Source organism: Canis lupus, chromosome 33, assembly GCF_011100685.1.
Source record: "Canis lupus familiaris isolate Mischka breed German Shepherd chromosome 33, alternate assembly UU_Cfam_GSD_1.0, whole genome shotgun sequence".
Lineage (NCBI taxonomy): Eukaryota > Metazoa > Chordata > Mammalia > Carnivora > Canidae > Canis > Canis lupus.
Genome location: NC_049254.1, coordinates 13,832,572 through 13,852,727, shown reverse-complemented (window position 1 = coordinate 13,852,727; position 20,156 = coordinate 13,832,572). Strand labels below are relative to the sequence as shown.

Below are 20,156 nucleotides of genomic sequence, written 5' to 3'. Positions count from 1 at the left end.
AATGCTTAGCAAACCGCTCAGAGATAACTAGAATCAAACACTGAGTCTTAACTAAAGTCACAAATCTCTAGTAGTATTACATTTCAGGGGCACTTTGTTTTTGTTCTGAAAGCTATACCACCTCCCCGTTCCCCATGTCACTGGCAGTTAAGTTCCTAGCTGATTTCCAGGGCTCTTCTTCTTTGGTCTTTGGCAGTACACCAGGTCATTTCTGTCATTAAGATGCTTGATAAGTGATTTCAAGTGTTGCCCACCAAGATCTCTGGTTCCATTAGGGTGAAGATTCAGTTCCATCCCAGGGACTTACAACATTCTGAAATTCTCTGAGTTAGGCATATCAATTTTACCATTCCTTCCTTTGAACTTGTCTTTACGCAAAACTATGAGACCATAAACATGATCATGTAAGCTGAAGCTCTGCAAGAGCAATCTAAAATAAATGCAAAACATGACTGTTGCTCCATGCCCTTTAAAATTTTTGTTAAGACAAAAACTCCTTACTGTTAGTAATAACACTACTAGGAAATGGAAAAAAAGTAAAGATATTTAATACATTGCAAATTGAAACATTAAAAACACTGAGAATTAAAATGTTTCATCAAGAGTAGTTTGAACAGTGCTTGCCTTCCTCGTTATATAACTTTGAATACAGAGCAAGCATCTTTTTTTATGCCTCAGTGAATTGTCATACTCCTTTTTAAGTTTGGATCAGATTCCAGCATTTTATCCTTTGCATTTATAGTGTTATACAATATCTCCAAGAATTTCTTGTATGTAAAGTTTTTTTGCCAGAGTCACCACTTCTGGGACATCTGCATTCCTTTTGTCACAACCTACTCACTGTCCTCGTTTATGTCAACAAGTTCGCTTTTACGAGTTTCTCTGACTATTTAGAGTCTCTTGAATGGCAGTAATGTTGACATTCCCACATTCAGCTATTTTGTGATATCATTTACGTTTTATTTGAATCCTTCTTCCAACATTATTCCTTTCTATTTCTTTATTCTTTCTTCCTTGCTGCCCAATTTCCTCCTTTGATAATCCATTATAAAATACCACATTGATTTGTTACTGGGAGACAAGGAAGTTATACAACACATGCTTTGCTGTCTGTGCATGAACTGAGTAACACATATTCAGTGAGTAGTCACCAACAGTCTTTGAAAGAAGTGACATGATTGGTCATTGATCAAGATATGCATCTGATATTAACAGGGTGATTTATGGACTGAAGAGATGGCAGTGAAGTTTGCACCTCATGCAAGTACTCAGTTAATATATTGTGATGGCTGAAATTTGTACTGTGATTTGGGGGCATTTGTGTTATTTAAACCATGGTAACTGAAATTCATGATTATCGGAAGTAGGCCAAGTGAGGACTGCTGTTAATTTATTTCAGATTCATGCATTCTAGGCATCCTTGTGTCCTTTTCTAACTTTTCTAATCCTTGCTCAAGATTATTCCACAAAGATTTTGGTTACTGCTCAGAAGTATTTGGTTATATGTTCCTGTAGAAATCATTATTGGGAAGTTCAAGGAAAAAAAATCCTCAGAACAGCTTTGAGATCCTACTAAGTCCTTGAATCCAATTTTTAGGACTAGCTTATTAACACTGAAAGTAATTAGGTCATGAGCATGCATAATAAGAATGTAATGGAACAGAGAATTTCTTTGTAGATTAGAAAAATCGTTTTTGAAGAAGTGAGGACATCTACTAACTTGCACTAGAAAACTTCTGTCCAGGAAGGTAAAAAATATCATCACAATAAATAGTATTACAAAGAATCATTCTGTGACCTGGTTGATGGATTCTATTAATAGGACTTTGTTATTAAGTTTACTCAATTCTGTTCAATAATCTTGAACTTCCAGTAGTCCTCTCCACATAATTATCACAGTTCTGTTATTAAATGTTTCTATGCCCTGGTTTTGTTGTAGGTGGAACTGAACAAAACTACAGCTCAGCAGTGTAAATCTTGTAGAAATGTAGTTGTTATTCCTTTGACCCTTTCCAAATTCAAACGTCCCAACTTACTACATACGTTCTAAAGTTATGGCACCATCCACAGGACCAGGGAACATTTGGAACCAAGGAAAGGCAGTTAGCATGTTGGACATCTTCTTTAATCTTTTTTAGTATATGTGCTGCCGAAGCGAGCACTTCTTTAATCTTTTGTATTCAAAGTACTTACTGCACAGTGGCTTGACATTTTTTATTTCTGGTTCCTATAGATCAGGAATGTGTCGGTATTCATGTTTACAAAATTGTTTCATTAAAGCCAGTTGGATAGTATATGGAGTTTATTGTAAGATTCATTTACTTGCCTTTTGACAGTAATCAGTTTTTAATTGGCATTAATATTTCTTTTTCTCCAGCACCAGATTCATAGCCTTCATTATTTTTTAAATGAGTATGTTAAACATTTATAAAATAGTAATTTAAGTTTAAATTTAAATTAAAAATTTTGAAATTGTAATTTCATTTAAAAGCAATCAGATGTGCTTTATCCTGATTCAAAGATAATATCGATTTGCAACTTAACAGATACCAAAAATATCCTACAATTACTCTCCTGGAGATGGCAGAAAATAGCACTGTAATAATGAAATCAAACATGTCTCCCTTTATGATTTATTCTTAATCTGGTATGCATTACCCTTTACTGGTTAGCCTTTTTATCTGACTCACTAATCACTCAGTAAGGGACCATTTATTTATTTATTTTTATAATAAATTTATTTTTTATTGGTGTTCACTTTGCCAACAAAAAGAATAACACCCAGTGCTCATCCCCTCAAGTGCCCCCCTCAGTGCCTGTCACCCATTCACCCCCACCCCTCGCCCTCCTCCCCTTCCACCACCCCTAGTTCGTTTCCCAGAGTTAGGAGTCTCTATGTTCTGTTTCCCTTTCTGATATTTCCCACACATTTCTTCTCAGTAAGGGACCATTTAAATGTCCTGTCTGTAAGCAGGTATTGAATTACTAGATTTTTAGGTTTTGTTGATTGGATAGATTGAGGTCTGCATAGACCTATATGGGCATATTGAATCCCATCTTTGGAGTATCATGAAAACTAAGATGGTAGATTTTATTTGATCTCTAGGTTGATATGGTAATTGCACTAGATTTTATCAACCACAACCTACATTTTGTGTTATATGTCCTTTATAGCAGTCACAAGGAGACAGGAAAACTTAAATGGAGTATCTATTCATAACATTAGCTGTTGCGTCAGTTGGCTAGAGGGACATGTCATTTTTTATTAACATTAATTTGGGGCTTTTTTTAGTCTAGAGTAGACCCATACCTTTTATTTCTTGAATTGGGAAAGAAGATCAGGGAGTAACATTCTATCCTCACTCCTGCTGCTTCCTCCCAACACATGCACACGCACACACACACGCACACACACTGAAATGTAAGGTATAAGGGCCTTAAGGCAGGAGTATTTAGTTTTTTTGTTCAGTGCCAGCATTTAGAATAGTGATTATCACATAGGTAATATGCACATAGGTGCACAATCAGTTATCATTGCATAATCTTCTACTTTTACCTTCCTTCAGTTGGCATGATTTGGGCTAAGAAAAGGGCTTGCTACATTGTAGGTACATGGTAAATATTCCTAAAACAAATGAATTAATCAATCTAGCTCATTTCTGAGAAGTAGTTTGCTATATAGTTACAGAAGATGTAAAAGAGGAAAATTTTAGAATTCCTAATTTGTTGTCAGAAATGTGATAGTTTACCCATATATTTGGTATTCCTTTGTGGTGGGACTAGGGTTATAAGTTTGTGTTAAAAATATACACACTGACAACACCAAATGCCGATGAGGATGCAGGACAGCAGGAACTGTCATGCATTGCTAATGGGAATTCAAAATGGTACAGCTACTCTGGAGACAGCTTGGCAGCTTCTTACAAAACTAAACATATTCTTACCATATGACCTGGCACTTGCGCTCCTTGGTATTTATCCAAATGAAATTTAAAACTTATATCCACATAGAAACCTACACACAGATACTTATAGCCGCTTTATTCCTCTACAGTAGGTGAATGGATAAACAAACTGTGGCACATCGATACAATGGAATATTATTGAGCAGTGAAAAGAAATGAGCTGTTAAGCCATGAAAAGACATGGAGGAGCCTTAAATACATATTACTCAGTCAGAGAAATCAATCTGAAAGGCTACATACTGTATGACTCTATGTGGCACTTTGGAAAAAGCACATCAGTGGGGACCATAAAAAGATCAGTGGTTGACAGGGGTGCAAAGCACAGAGGATTTTTAGGGCAGTGAAAATACTCTGTATGGTATCATAATGATGGATGGATGTTATTACACATTTGTCCAAATCTAAGAGTGTACAGCACCAAGAGTGAACCCTAAGACAAACCAGGGACTTTGGATGATTATGACGTGCAGTACAGGTCATCCTTGGTAGAAGATGACCGTTCTGGTGAGTGACGGTGGAATTTTATATGAGATTCACACTCTGATTTTTGTTAAGAGTAATATGTCTGCCTTTTTGCATGAACTTCTACTGTACTCTATGGTGAATTCTTGCTGCTTGATCTTAGCAGCTCTTTTATACGTTGAACTAAACCTGGAAGAGTTTCTTATGAATGTTTGATTGACTGTGAAGTACATTTGAAACACAGCTCCTATTTTATGACCTCTTTGCAGAACTCTCAAGTTCTATTTAGTTAGCAGTATGCATAGGATTAAATGGAAAACCTGACACATGTCTAGAGAAAGCTTCTTTTTTTTCTTAACTGTATTTGTGCCTTTTGTGACTACATGTGGAATTGCATCCTAGACCATGTTTGAGCCTAGAAAATAAGGAAGATGTGAAAATCTGCCTTATAATAAGTCAGGAGCATAACTGAGTCTAGTCCTATAAGTTTCAAGGCTGGATGGATCAAATGAAAGCTTGGGGAACTTGCCAGATTGATTCTCACTCTTTTCTGGTGAATGTGAATTCGATTACTCAGCTTCAGGACCGATTATTGCTTAACCCTCCATCTGCCCCTAAAGAGAATAAATTTGAGGTTACAATCTAAAGTATGAATGCAACCTAAAACAGATAGAGATTTAAAAAATCTTCAGGTGCCTGCATTGTACTTTAACATCTTAACCATAGGTTATAATGGATCCTAGGTTTTAATACCTTATACATAGATTTTATTATGGTCATTTAAAGGTTTACTTATTCTTTTTAGTATATTTGACCTATTTGTCATTTTAATGGAGCCAATTAAATGCTAAATATAACATTTTTAAAAATCTTCCCCTCAGGACACTCCTTGGTTAATGACATGAAAAATATCATCTGTCTGAAACACAGCAGAATTTCAGTAATACGTTTGCTACTCAGTCTGCTTTTAGGTTACTCTTGTCAAATTTCCTGGTGAAAAATTAATTTTAATATTAGCCAAAACAAAACCCAAAAGGTAAATATATAGGAAAAGAAATACAGTTAACCCTTGAACAACATGGTTTGAACTCTGGGTCTGCTTATACATGGATCTTTTTTATGGATCAATACTATAAATGTATTTTCCCTTCCTTATGATTTTCTTAATAACATTTTCTTTTCTCTAGCTTACTTTATTATAAGAATACAGTATGTAATACATGTAACATACAAAATATGTGTTAATCGACTTTATGTTACTGGTAAAGCAAAATTCTGGTCAACATTGGCTAGTACTGAAATTTTTGAGGAGTCAAAAGTTATACTCAGATTTTTAGCTGTTCAGGGTAGAGGAGATCAGTGCCCCTAGCCCATGTTATTTAAGGAGCAACTATAATATTTTTAAGCTTATTCTATTCTTTCAGGGAAGGTACCAGATACTTGTCAGTAGAGCTAGCATCAAAAACAGTAACATGTATGATGAATGCTATTGTTTATAGTTTAATTTCATGAAATTATTTTAATTGAACAAGTTGAGCACTTTTACTGCCAGGATATCAAGAAGGTATGATTTGTCCAGTGTTTATTCTAATTCAAAATAAAATTGCCTAGAATTCCATATGCTTCCCTAATTTTCTATAAGATGAAATAAAGTTCTCTTTTTCTCAATATTACTAAGTAGCCAGTTATTTTTCATCAGTGTTATATATGTCACTTGTAAACCTGAGGCAGTTTTGCCCCTCAGGGAACATTTGGCAATGTCTGGAGACATTTTTGATTGACACCACTGAGGAGCTGTTAATGGCATATAGTTAGTAGAAGCCAGGGATACTACTAAACATTGTATAATGCACAGAACAATCCCACCCCTCAAGCAGTTATCTGGCCCAAAATGTTATTAATAAGGCCTTAATTGAGAAAGCCTGATATACATAATTTTTATTTCTTAAAGTATAAGGGAACAAAGCATTACCTTTAAATTCAGTATCCATATTTATACTGACAGGATAATATTTAGAGTTTGACTTATTATGAGAAAGATTTGAGGTGGTTTGACATACAAAGGAGTTGTTCCTCAAAGATTATTAAATTATAGTAAGTTATCAGTTTGTGCACTTTATAAGTTACAGAAATGGCTTTACTTTCTGCGATTGGGTTCATTTAATTCTTTGTTTTCTTTTTAAGCAATTAAATATAAATCCAGTATTATGAAGGAGAAAACCATTTTTTTATTTGTTGGTGGACTAGTGCTCACTATAGTTGTCATTGTCGGAGCCATTCTTTTCGTCCCAGGTAAGATACAGAGATATATGAGGAAGACAGGATTGATGTAGATGAGGGCTTGGTGGGGGTGGGGGCATGTGTTAGTTTCCTAGGGCTGCTGTAACACATTACCACTAAGTGGGTGTCTTAAAACAGTAGAAATTTTCTCACAGATCTGGAGGCCATAAATCTGAAGTAAGGATGTCATCAGTGCTGTAATCCCTCCTGAGGCTCTAGGAGGAAATCCATTTTTAGACTCTTCTAGCTTCTGGCGTTTGCTGGCAGTCTGCAACTCCTTGGCTTGTGGCACCATAATTCCAGTTTCTTTCTCCATGGTGTCTTTGTCAAATCTCCCTCTGCCTTTGTCTTACAAAGACAGTTGTCATTGCATTTAGGGCCCACCTGGATAATCCAGGATAAACTCCTCCTTTCAGGATCCTTACTTAACTCAATCATCCTTTGCTATATAATGTAATACTCTTCTGCCATATAAGTTAATATTCACAGATTCCAGGGATTTGAAGGTGGACATATCTTTAGGGCCATCATTCAACCTACTACAGAGGCAGATTTCATTTGCCAAGACATGGAAGTGGGAATGAATGTGGGAAGTTTGTCTGAAACTGCTTGCATTTGGAGGATGGGGATGGGAGTGGAGAGAAAGTCTGTGTGGCACATGGAAGGACAGCAGAAATAGCCTGGGACCTACAGTATAGACTGGAGAGAGCCATTGTTATTTTGGGGCTGAATAGAGGATAGTGTAATAGAGTAACGTTTAGGAACATAAATTTGGCAACTCCTTTTGCCTCTTGAGTTAGGACACAGGGAAGAAGAAGATGAATTTTAAAGATAACTTGAGAGAATAACATTTTTGACTATGTATGGGACATATTGAACATAGCAAGTGAAGGGAATGCTAAGAAGTGACTCCAGAGTTTCTCACTGAAATTCTATAAGGTAGTTGAGGAGATAAAGCCAATTCAAGGATTTGACATGTTGAGACTTAGATGTTGGCATTTAGATGCCTGAAGTGTCTTAATCCAAACATAGTCATTTTTTATATGAAGCTTTGGGGGAAATATATTTTTAAGAGGAGTATTGAGACTAATACATTCAGTAAGTTTAAGTACGTTAACTTCCTATAGAGTAGGAAGTATGTAGGCTAATATTTTAAATATGTTTTTTATTAACAGGTGAATATTCAACAAAGAATTCTTGTGGACTTGGTTTAATTGTAATTCCTACAGTAATATTAACATTACTTCAGTACTGTGTGTTTATGATAGGTGAGTATTTGTTATAGCATGAGTTTTTGCCCACCTTTTTCTTTTTAAGAACAACCAAAAAAACAATAGTTCTTATATGATTTTTTTTGGCAACTCAATAAAAGTTGGCTTATTAAAAGATTTTCCAAGCTATTCTTAGTGACATTTTCCCCATGTGGATTAATTTTAAGTTGAGCTTCAGTTTTCAAGGCATTCTGTTATTTTGTAGAAAGCAATTTTCATATATATTTGATGCTAGACAGTGGATTTTTCAAATTGTGTTATATAATTTCTTAATGATTATCTTCATATTTATATTTCAGTTTTTCAAGTTATAAGTAGATATTAAACATAGGCAAAAGAAAAGTAATTTTACAAAATAAGGTTTTCAATTTAAAATAGTGGAAATGTATATCATTTTTAATTACTGGCAGATCTTAGCATTTTAGTTTTAAAAGATGATACAGATACCCAGCCTGTAGTTGATATAATCATTACTGCTTTTTTTGGAGTCAATCACTAATGTATTTTTGTCATTATCACAGTCTATGTTTTTTTTCTATTTGTGGATTTAACTCTTGGTCTTAGAGCTTATCCCTGGCTTGATGTACACTGGAAAGTTATTAACTTGTTATGAAATCACAGCTCTAGACATACAAGACAAAGATTGTGATGTTTACATGTTTGTATCACTGTTCTCTCCAACAGAACAATTTTATGTGCATGTGGCAGAGTCATGCATAATAGCCATTCATACTGTAAAATGCACAAGTGTGGTAAAAGCAGCACTGTTCTAAGATTTTGGGTGAAAAGCACCAGTCCAGCTGAGCTCACTGTGAATATAAAAGACTGCTGGGTGTATGAATCTGAAACTAACTACTTGTGTGAAAAGGTGAAATTTAGATCATTGGGAAGGAATCTACCATCTGACAAGGAAATCCAGAGTTGGTCTTTAGTCACTGGATGTAATTTTTGGTTGCACAGAATACAAGTGGGTGTGATTGCTTCTTAAATGCTCTCAACTCACTCTTTCTTCCTCCAGGTGTTTGGATGTCTCCTTTCACCATTGCCATATTAATCCTTCAGGTACTGGGCTATGTGCTCTCTGTGGTTGGACTAAGCCTCTGTGTCTCAGGTAAGAGTCACATTCTTCTCTAGTCCCAATTTATCTTATTAGGAATTTCTCTAGGACAGAGTTCTCCTCCTCCTCCTCCTTCTTCCTTTTTATCCATTCACCTACTGAAGGACAGCCTAGCCTGGCTGCTTTCAGTTTTCGATGATTAAGAATAAAGCTACTATAAACATCCATGTGTATGTTTTTTGTGCGGACATAAGTTTTCAACTTCATTTAAGTAAATACCAAGTAGTGTGATTGCTGGATTGTTAAGAATATATTTAGTTTTGCAACAAATTGCCAAACTGTCTTCCAAAGTGGCTGTGCCATTTTGCATTCCCACCATCAGTGAATGAGAGTTCCTGTTGCTCTGCATCTTGCCAGCATTTGGTGTTGTGAGCTTTGTGAGCTTTTCTTTTTTTAACTCTCATTTTTTTCTCTCTGAGAATAGTGCTTTCCATATTTCCATGAGAATATTGGCTGTATATGGCTGTATGTGGACTGATTATCCTAGCAGCCAAACTGCTTTGCCTAAATTCATGGGAGAATTTTTTGAATAACCAGGCTCCAATTGGTTGGAACTATAGGCTTTACATGCTATTTTGCATTAGTCTTGATGTGATAGGTACATGTTATGCAAATGAAAACTTTTTTTTCTAATAATTTGGAGTAATTTCACTGATTGAGTTAATAATGAATATATGTAGATAACTTTTATTTCTTAATAATTAGAAAAAAATTATTCTCCTTAAAACTTGATATTATTACTGTTATCATTGATTCTTTTGAAAAGTTCACTTATTTCCTACAGATTTCTAATATAAAATTTCACTTGTTTTTACAGAGTGCACCCCAGTGCATGGCCCTCTTCTGATTTCAGGTTTGGGTATTATAGCTCTAGCAGAATTACTTGGATTAGTTTATATGAAACTTGTTGGTAAGTCAATCTTATTTTTGTTAGCCTGTGCCAAGAATTTCAAATACATTATTTGGAAAATTCTATTGATGGGCTCTTAAAACTTATGACTAAAGAAGTTTATCAGTATTTCCAGAAATGAGAAAATACTGTGAATGCAGCAGCTGTATTTTTTAAATAATAAAATATAATAAAGTTGGAGTGATTTGGTGGTGATGTAAGGGGGTAAGAGTAATACGAATTAATGAAAAGTTTAGATTATAAACTAGTTTAAAAGAAAATGGCTTTGTTTTAGAAGGTACGGACTTTTTTATACTAACTAAAAGGAGAGAATGTTGAGGATTCATTTTAATAGAAAAACATGTTTAATTGTTCCATTTGTTCTATGAGAGAGTTCTTTCACAGAGACCTATTTGTTACTTGCTGTTCTTGCAGACTGTTTACAGACCTTGACTCCCCTAAGTAGACAGGTTGAAATTCAAAATCTGTGACTTTTGTTAAAGAACAATGTCCTCTGATTTTCACTTGACTTTCAAATATTTTTAGTTATAACTAATATAATAAAAACACGAAGTTTTAAAATATAGGCTCTTCCTATCTTTTAAAAAATATACTTATTGATTTGTTTTTAAAATCCAGTATAGTTAACATACAGTGTTATGTTAGTTTCACGTGTACAATATAGTGATTCAGCAATTCTGTACATTGCTCAGTGCTCATTATGATGCGTGTACTCTTTAATTTAATCCCTATCACCTGTATTACCCAGCTCCTTTGGCAACCACCAGTTTGTTCGCTACATTTAAGAATCTTGTTTTTTGTCTCTTTTTTTTCCTTTTTGGTTTTGTTTCTTAAATTCTGCATATGAGTGAAATCATATGGTATCTGTCTTTCTCAGACTGACTTCACTTAGCATTATACACTCTAGAGCCATCCATATTGTTTTTACTACTTTTAAAATCAATTGTTAGTAACTGAAATTAGCTAATTGTTTCTGAACTTCATATTTAATCTGCCAATTTTCAAATAACATATTTCTATGTAAGTTCTAATTTTTTGTATATAGCGGTAGGTGCTTTTACCTCATATGTTGTCTTACTTAAGCTAAAAATGTTCCCTATAATCGGTTTACATTAGTATCTTTTAGAAAAATTTGTTTTTTATTTAAGAGGTAAAGCAAGCTCTTAAACAGTTGGCAAAGTAATCAAAAGTTGCCAAATAATGGAGTAAAAAAAAATCCCAAGTTTCTGCTTTAGGTGGACTTTACTGTGTTTCCAGAAATTAAGCCTTGAGTTGTTACAGTCAGTTTTCCATATGACTTACATAATACTCTCAAAGAAATTTTACCTTTGTTTCTGAACCGCAGCTTTGGCTGACTGATTGATGAGTCTAATTTCGTTGCATACTCTTTGTCTCTATTTAGTTAATTTTTATTAGAGAAACCATTAAAATACTTAACTAAATCTCCCTATCTTTGGTTCACGTGTTCATAAGTCAGAGTCGTTTCCTCAGTGAAATTTTCTTAGTTCGTGACTCATATAAGTCCATAAAACACAATGAAGACTTCTCAGCAGAATGGTGTTCATTTGGTAGCTGTCAGAAGCCTCACATTATGAATGCCAATACATACTCTATTTTTGTTGAGTATTCTGTCACCATTTGTGTATTTGTGTAGTTGAAGATGACACTGCTGGTTATGTTGCTCCCTAAATGCATGAGAACAGCATGTGACCTGCAACATGATGTAGTATGAGATATCGTTGACTAATGGTCAGCTCTTGTTCTTCATATTCCTTATTATCTGCATCATCCTCCCTTTTTATTCCCATGTTCCCCCATGCCTTCCATGTCTGAAGAATGATATTCAGTAGAGTCACCAGTGGGTCTGGAGTGCTGACACAGGTGGAAATAGGCGTCATCTAAGTACCACCTCCTTGGCCTTACTCTCTCTTCTCCATAGTTTACATCCCAGAGCAGCCTGTGAAACTACTTCAATTATACACATACTGTTCTCACCTTAAAAATCAAAGTGAAAGTGAAATCCTGAAAAGTTCTCAATATTATTTTTTATTTATCATGGTTTAACATGTAAATATATCATGTAAGTAAATAATTTAGTCCAGTTTTATTGACATTTTGAGAATATTCTAAATTAACTTTCGAAATCAACTTGTCTAATGCCAGAATTCAGAGACACACCTTCGGTCAGTTGAAGGGCAAGAAGAGAAAAGGTACAGGAAAGTTGCTCTTTAGATAATGTGGTAGAATGGGAAAATTGTTGTGTTTTCCTTAGATAATCTGAATGTGTAAATACAAGTATATGTAACATTAAGGTTGCAAACTGTAGCATTTTTATCAGGAGGTAAAAATTGTAAATGTTTCCAAAATATATTTTACTCATCTCTGTTTTGGAAAAGCTTAATGAATGTGTCTTGACTTAAATGCAATAAAATCCTCGGGGCGTTCTGTGAGGGGTTTTTTGTCATTGTTGTTAAAATCCAAGCTATCTCTGTAAGAGTAGGTTAATGGCCCTATGAGAATTTTAACTTTTGTTGTTTTTATTATTTCCAAGTTTAAATTTGTAGCCTTAATCGTTACTTTAGAAATAAGATTTTAAATTTCATTTTCTGTGGCCTTTTTAAACCATGTTGGATTTCATTTTGTTACTGGAAGCATTTAAGTTTTGCAAAATAAAATGGGGGCTAGAAACAGTAACAATGTGAGATCATACAGAAAATTAAATAGGACTAACTAACTCACTAGTGTTAGGCTTGTTGTTTGTATGGGGCATTTATATCCATTATTTATAAAAGTCAATACTTGTTCATTTTTTTAAGCCATTATCACTTCAACATAAGTGCATATAAAATATTTTGTTACAGATCAACCTACCAGTAATCAGAAACCATATTTATCACAACATCCTAGTTATTTTAGAATGACATGGAATGTATATATAAAATTCAGTGATATTTTGTAGCCCATTGTTAGGGAGAAGTGAGTCTGATACCGGTAGGAAAAATATTCCTGAAAATTCAGAACCTAGAAATACATTGATGCAATGTGGTCAGATGTTTCAGGGAGTAAAAATCAAAATGAAACTTTATAGGGAGCTCATATGGAATCCTTAAGGCTTGTGGTTTAAAAATAAATAAATATATATTATATAAATATTCTTTATATAATAATAAGTATATAGGTATAATTTTATATAATATATATTTTATATAAAATATATATTTCATGCAATATATGTTCTATAAAATATATTGTATAAAATGTGTATTATATATAAACATACATTTGTATAATATATAAAATATTTTATGCATATAAATATATATTTATGTTATATAAGATATATAAAATATATTTAGATTGTCAAATATATATTATAAAACCATATTTAACATATATATTTGTAATATGTTTTATATATATTTTAAACTATATATGTGTAGTTGTCGGTGCCTTAGGCCCATGGTAGCAGCAGATAAACCAGTTATTTTATCACATAGATCATATGCCCATATGGAAGAAGATTAACTCAAGTGATATTAACTTGTGCACTTTTGGGTTTTATACTATTATAGGGAGCACAGCTGATTGATATCCCTCTAAATCGTTGTTCTTTCTGGAGCTCTTTTTCAGAATGGTCTAGCCAAACTGTGGTGTTCCTTGGACCTAAGAATTGGAACTCAGAAACTATTCTTTTTACATGTTATTAAGACAGAAATGTAGTTCCTTGGCTTCTTTGGGAGGCTGCTAAATGTAACCCACCCATATTCCCAAACCATTTCACTCCATACTACTTATGTTTTTAAGACCTTATTTATTTTTTAAGTCATCTCTACACCCAACATGGGGCTCAAACTCACAGTCCTGAGATCAAGAATCACATGCTAGCTACACTGACTGAGCCAGCCAGGCGCCCCATTCCATGCTACTTTAAAAAGTGCTTTCCTTATTTGGCTGCCAGGACTATACCACTCCCCAAGTGCTTCTAGGAAGGGAGATTTCCTTTAAAGCCACACATGACACTAACAGAGGTGGGACTCTCCTGAGAGCTGGGACACAGCCAGGCCTCATGGGGGCTGGAACAGTAAGCAGTTTGGGAATCAGAAGGATCCAATGCCTAAGAACTGAGCCATCTTCTTGCCTCTAATAGGAGTTTTACTCAGTGCCCATCTGCTGGTTATTGAATTCCTCTCTGGTTCTTCCCCTACAAGCTTATCCTCCTCTTTATGCCCTCATCTTGTATTTTATTCTTGTCTTCTCACTGATAGTTTGTCTTACCTTTGTCTTTAAGCCTTGAGCTTTTCTCCCAGTTTGCTGTCTCCTGGTCACCTTTCTATCACCAACTTTCTGGTCTTCTTTTGGTTTCTCCCCTTCAGGCTCCAGAAGGGGAGAGAAACTTTGCAGGCTAGTCAGTCACTATGGTCTCTGTTTGAGAGAGCCTGTCAGTTTCTGACTAGTTTGTACATTGGCTGCCCTTGTGTAGGATCTCATTCCCATTGCCCATCAGCTTTGGAAACTTGATAGGGGTGGGTGGGGAGGAGTAGCAGTAAGTAAAGAACACAGAACACTAGAGCAGTTCTAGGGGCTTGCCTGAGTCTACTCTCAAGCAAACCGAGGCTTCCTTCCAACCCACAGGACAGCATAATTGACACTCCTGTAGCATCACCCTCCTATCAACCGGCTCACACAATGTTGCTGGTTGATGCTTTTGTGTATGTAGGACTCATTCTGTATTTAAGACTGGCTTGAGCTGCTCTGGGACCTCCCTTGGTTTTTGTAAGGAAGTTCTCTCTTTTTTCTATGCAACTACAGTACTATTTTTTCCCTTTGCCACTTTCTTCATGCCCTACATTCCTTAATCTCCATTAACCAGTCCATTCAGAAGCAGTGCCAAGGGTAACTTGGAAAGCTGAGAAGGAATACATAGAGAAGAGGGTGATTGTGGCTAAAACTAGCTGCTTAGAATAATTCATTAAACTCAGAAGGATCTGAATATTTTCTTTAGTGTGTTAGCTATTTGAAGCTTTGAAAACTGGAAAGATGGAAGCAAAAGAAAAGACTGGGCTGCAAGGAACCAGAACAGTCAGCTAAGGACAGACAACGGAGTAGGGTGGAGATTGGTCATTGCCACATTCTGTTTACATTCTGATTGGGCTGAATAGGGAGGGGTGTAGAGTCCACAGTGAGGGGTGAATACATAACATATTTCACTAAGAAATGTAACAGATGGCTGATTTGGTGGAAATATAGCATATACAAATGAGAGAATGTAGCTGTTTATTATTTTATGTAGGTGGATTATTTGATCATTTTTTTCTATCAGTGCATATAATTATTTGAAATTAATCATTATGTAGTCATTGAAATGAAACATTATATTGCCTTGATTTGTTTAATTTATTCAGTTCATTTTCTCAATTTTTAATTATATCAGCTTCCAATCAGAAGACTATACAACCTCCTAGGGTAAGTTAAACTTTCTTAAAATGAATTGGGAATGATCACTTGATGGTTTTGAGTAAGGAATGGTAATTGAGATATTGAAGCCTTTTGCTCTCTGTTTAGTGGCATAACACAGATTGAGAGAATACGGAAGTCATTTCATGACTTTGCATGAATAGTTCCAACTCTATTTTAAAACATATGTTTGGTCATTTTAGTTGCAATAGGATAGAATCTGTGATTCCTTAAGATTGTGCTGATACCTCAAGTGACTTCTTACTTTCTCAGAACTGGAAAGTTCATGTGTAAGAATAATGGTTATTATCTCTGCTGAAGGAAGCGGATTGCAATATACTGCCTCACCTGTTGGCTCCATTTGATGTGCATATACAAAATGGTATTTCAGTCTTTAAAATGAGGGAGAGAGATTTATATGAAATTGATTTCATTGAAAATAATTTATAAAATGAATGTAGATCTCACTGAAACATATCTGTTCTGAATTATAATTTATTTCCCTTCTTCCCTCATTTTATAAGTATTTTTCTTCCTCCAAACAGTACTATAGTTTTCACTCTGCCTTGGATTCCTTAATAAGCTATCTAAGAAAATTCCAAGAAAAGGAGCAAATTTAGGAGATACACTGAAATGGATGAATGAGCACATGAAAAAAAAACCTGTGTAGAGACTCGTCATGTGACAGGCGTAAGAACTATTTTCTGGAAAGAAGATCTGGAGAGGTTGGGCAGACCCGGTGACTCAGCGGTTTAGTGCCGCCTTCAGTCCAGGGCCTGATCCTGGAGACCCCGGATTGAGTCCCACGTCAGGCTCCTCGCATGGAGCCTGCTTCTCCCTCTGCCTGTGTCTCTGCCTCTCTCTCTCCATGTCTCTCATGAATAAATAAATAAAATCTTAAAAAAAAAAAAAGAAAAAGAAGATCTGGAGAGGTCACCTTTCTAGAAAGGAATAATGGTAGCTCTATCTGAATGCCAAAATGGAGACTCCTGTCTGTGGCAGGAAGTGGAGATTACATATACTCCTGAGTCCTGACGAGCCTCAGCAGACATGCCTTTTTTCCTAAAAAGATTGGTGCTATAGCTACAGTGGTCACCAACAGCCAGCAGTATTAAAAGTGCCTCTGTTGGAAATAATCCAACCATTGAACCCTTAAATCTTAACACATTTTCTTTCCTTGTTACTGAATTCACTTTGCATGATTTGAAAATGATTCTGTTTTGGTCACATCTCTTGCTTAACTCTTTTATTTGTTATTGTGTTGCTATTTATGTTTGCACTTTTTTGAGAAGTTAGAATTTCTTGAACTAAAAGAGGCAGAATGGATGGGAATTTCTGCATAGAAAAAATATTAAGACTAATACAGCTATTATTAAACTATTAGGTAAACTTGGCAAGTTTTGTTTTTCTAATCTTTGTTGCCTTGCTTTTAGACTGTAAGATTCACTCTTTATAGTTTAAATGTTAGCATATATAAATTTTAGTATAAGAGCACATGAACTAAGTTCCATTTTATGTAAATGTATTTTAAATATTTTCCAGAAAGCTGTAGAGGAGCCCCTTAATGGTATGTGGTTACTACAAACTTATATATTCTTCTTGATCCATTACCAGATCATAATTTGAACAGGCTCCCAAAGCAGTTAGAATGTTGTCCCTTGCCTTGACCCCTCTTTTCTTGATTGTTCAGAGTATTGCTATTGTAATGTTCTTACCTCTGAGAAAAATGCACTGTTCAGTATCCCTCCAGTAGTTGTTTGCACCGGCTAAGCAGTATTTGAGCAAGGGGACCATTGCCTTGTACTAGCCAAGATGAAGCATAACACCCCCAGGAGAGAAGAATCTCAATTAATTTCAGTTTCTCATTTATAAGTTTCAGATTCAGGCTGTTACCACAGAGTGAGACCCAAGCATCTCACTTTCTTTCTCCCTAAATCTAGATCTATGTTCCCAACTGAATTTGTTTCCTTTGTGGAGTCTGTGGGTATGATCCACAGGAAGGCTTCTGTAATAAAGTAATAGACTTAAAATTAATTTGGCTTTATAGCTGTGGAATAGTTAGCATGATATTACTGCATATTTATTTATTTAGAAATGATTTCTAATTGTGGAACCTTACTAACTGCCTGCTTGGCTTGTTACTAATTCTTAGCATTTAAAGAATCAAAAGGAATGATGAATGATGGTAAGTATAAAATGCACCTACATTATAGATTGGTTAAAATATGAACGTTGAAAAGAAATCAAATGGCTTCTTGAAAGTATGCTCTTTTTTATATGTAAAAGGGACACTGTAAAATTCTAAAGGTCTGCATGTCTTGATTTATAAAACTTAAATCTACTCTTAAGAGTTTCAAAACAAGTGCTCTAAAAGCTGTAGGGTGTCACTAATCAGACCCTCCAGTCACATTGCTCATAGCAAAGAGAAATTAGTGCTTTTTAAAAAACATTTTTCAGCAGCAGCATCTGGTGACTGTAACTTTTAAATGCTTTTTATAAGACACATAGATAATCTGGCACCAACCTTGATCATCGTGACAGAGTTTCTCTGGTGCTTGTGTTGGGAATTTGTTGCATTTAATTCATAGGGACTTACTATCTGCTTTTCTAAAGCAGGATTCAGTTCTTTTGGGGGGCAGTTTTAAAAGAGAAATGTTCTGTCACTCGAGCTTTTGCTTCTTGTTTTGGAACTCTGGGCTAATTTCTAATTTTTACTGAATATTTCAAAGACATGTTTGTTAATTTTTAAAAGCCTGAGACACTGAGTACTATAAGTATTCATTTTGATTTTACTTTAAGATGCTGCGATACTTCAGTTCTGTTAACATTTTAATAACTATGTTTTTATCTTATCAAAAATTTCTTCATACCTGTGATATTTGCAGTTATTCTTTGATCATGTAGTTTGCTGTTTTACTGCTGTAACATCTGTGACCCACCTCCTCACCTCAATGGCAGAGTGCAAGAGGCTATATTCCCCTGAGTGCAATTAGTTTTTGCATAAGATTAAAAAATAACCAATCATATGTTGATGGACAAAGTTTAAAACAATGCTTAGGCCAAATTTCACGAGGAATCACAGAACAATTCCACTTTTGTAAGTTTGTGTCGTAGCCACAGCGTTTATCACAAAAATGTATGTTTTGTTTGCTGACCACACCACAACCCTCCTAAAAGAAGAAATAAAATAAAAAAAAAAACTGTGGTTGGTAGGAATAAATTAAGTGACATTTAAAAAAAGAACTGGTACCTGGAATTGTCGCAGGGTTTGTCCATGTTTACATTCTCATGTTTTATTTTTTAATTTCTTTGCCCTTTTCTTACTGTGGTGTCACTCTTCTGTAGTAGTTTGAAGAAATGAAACTCCTTTTCTCTGTTTTCAGAAAACTGGTGTAAGAACCTTGAATGCCTCTTCTTTTTGGAACCACTGTATCAGTAGATATAGTAGTTTTTGTGTGTTTGTAGCACACAAAATCTATGACGACCTTTAAAATTCCCTTAATTTTGCTAATATTTAGCTGTTTAGAATTTGTTGGTTTAAAAAGAAAACAAAAACCTGTGTCTCTGGTGGGCTTGATGCTCACGGTGTATCTGCCTCGTCAGTAAGTTTCAGACTACCACTCTAGTGATCACAGTGCCATTTTCTCTTCCACTCACACCAAGTCAACGTGTTTATTTCACTTATATCAAATGAATGATACGGGTCTGAAATGAATGTGATAGAATATTATTCTGCGATCAGTATCATTTGCTTTGAAAAATCAACTTCTCTTGGCTTCTCAGCTAACCCAGCAAACTGAGATTATCAGACTGTTGACTTTTATTTTCACTTGGCATTAGCCTTTTACTTACTACAACTAAAAGGGCTAATGAGTTGCCAGTTTTATGTCTGTGACCTTTGCAAATCAAAGATTAAATACTTTTTCTTTATTTTTAGATACCTTATATGTGACAATTCCAGTTTTTTAAAAAAAAATACATCAACTTGTTAATGCATAGAAAATAGACATAAATTACAATTATATGTTCGTTTTCAATTTTCCAGAGTAACTGAAGTGAAGTGATGGACTCTGATTTGGAAAGTAGTAAGACGTGAAAGGAATACAATTGTGTTTGAGCACCATGGCCTTGATTCACTGTTCAGGAGAAGAAAACAAGAAAAATAACTGGTTCTCATCTGTGGGAGAAAGTAAATCATTGACCCTGAAATGATTATTGTTACAGTTAAGTTTTTATTCAAAGCATTTGTAACTTAGTTAATAAAAGAATTATTATCTGTGTTGTGTGCCCAATTGAGATCCAGTTTTTTGTTGTTATTTTTAGTCAATTAGGGGCAAGAGTAGAGTGGCCAACTTCCAAGAATGATGCCTTTCAGATCCTAGGGCCTCTTGACTTTAGGTCACCAGTTTAAATTGGTTCCAGGTGAGACTTACCTGGTGCTACGCCCTCGTGGTTTCCCAGAGAGGTCTGGGAACAACAGTGGCTTCCATTGAACCTTAGCAAAGTTAGGTTCGCAGCCACTTTGGCAGTTACAGCTGCTGGTGTTAGCTGAATACAGTTTCTACCAGTTCTGGGTCAAGGAAATAGCAAATTTAAGTACAGACAGGAATTTACTTGGGAACATCTTGAATGCCGCCTACATGTGATGCGATACGGTAGGAGATCATGGTCTTCATTCTTGGGGGTTGCCATTCACA

The 20,156-nt window shown here is 35.1% G+C and overlaps 1 protein-coding gene across 1 annotated transcript in view; it reads left to right on the top strand.

Annotated features, from left to right (window-relative positions):
* CD47 (CD47 molecule) overlaps nt 1-19,737 on the top strand; it is a 43,710-nt gene extending 23,973 nt beyond the window's left edge. The window contains exons 4-9 of the mRNA NM_001080721.1: nt 6,612-6,719; nt 7,883-7,975; nt 8,997-9,089; nt 9,913-10,005; nt 15,437-15,468; nt 19,505-19,737. Of these exons, the coding sequence (NP_001074190.1) occupies nt 6,612-6,719; nt 7,883-7,975; nt 8,997-9,089; nt 9,913-10,005; nt 15,437-15,468; nt 19,505-19,513 (428 nt within the window). The 3' untranslated portion in view covers nt 19,514-19,737. The remainder of the gene's footprint in view (nt 1-6,611; nt 6,720-7,882; nt 7,976-8,996; nt 9,090-9,912; nt 10,006-15,436; nt 15,469-19,504) is intronic.
* The last annotated feature ends 419 nt before the right edge of the window (nt 19,738-20,156 follow it).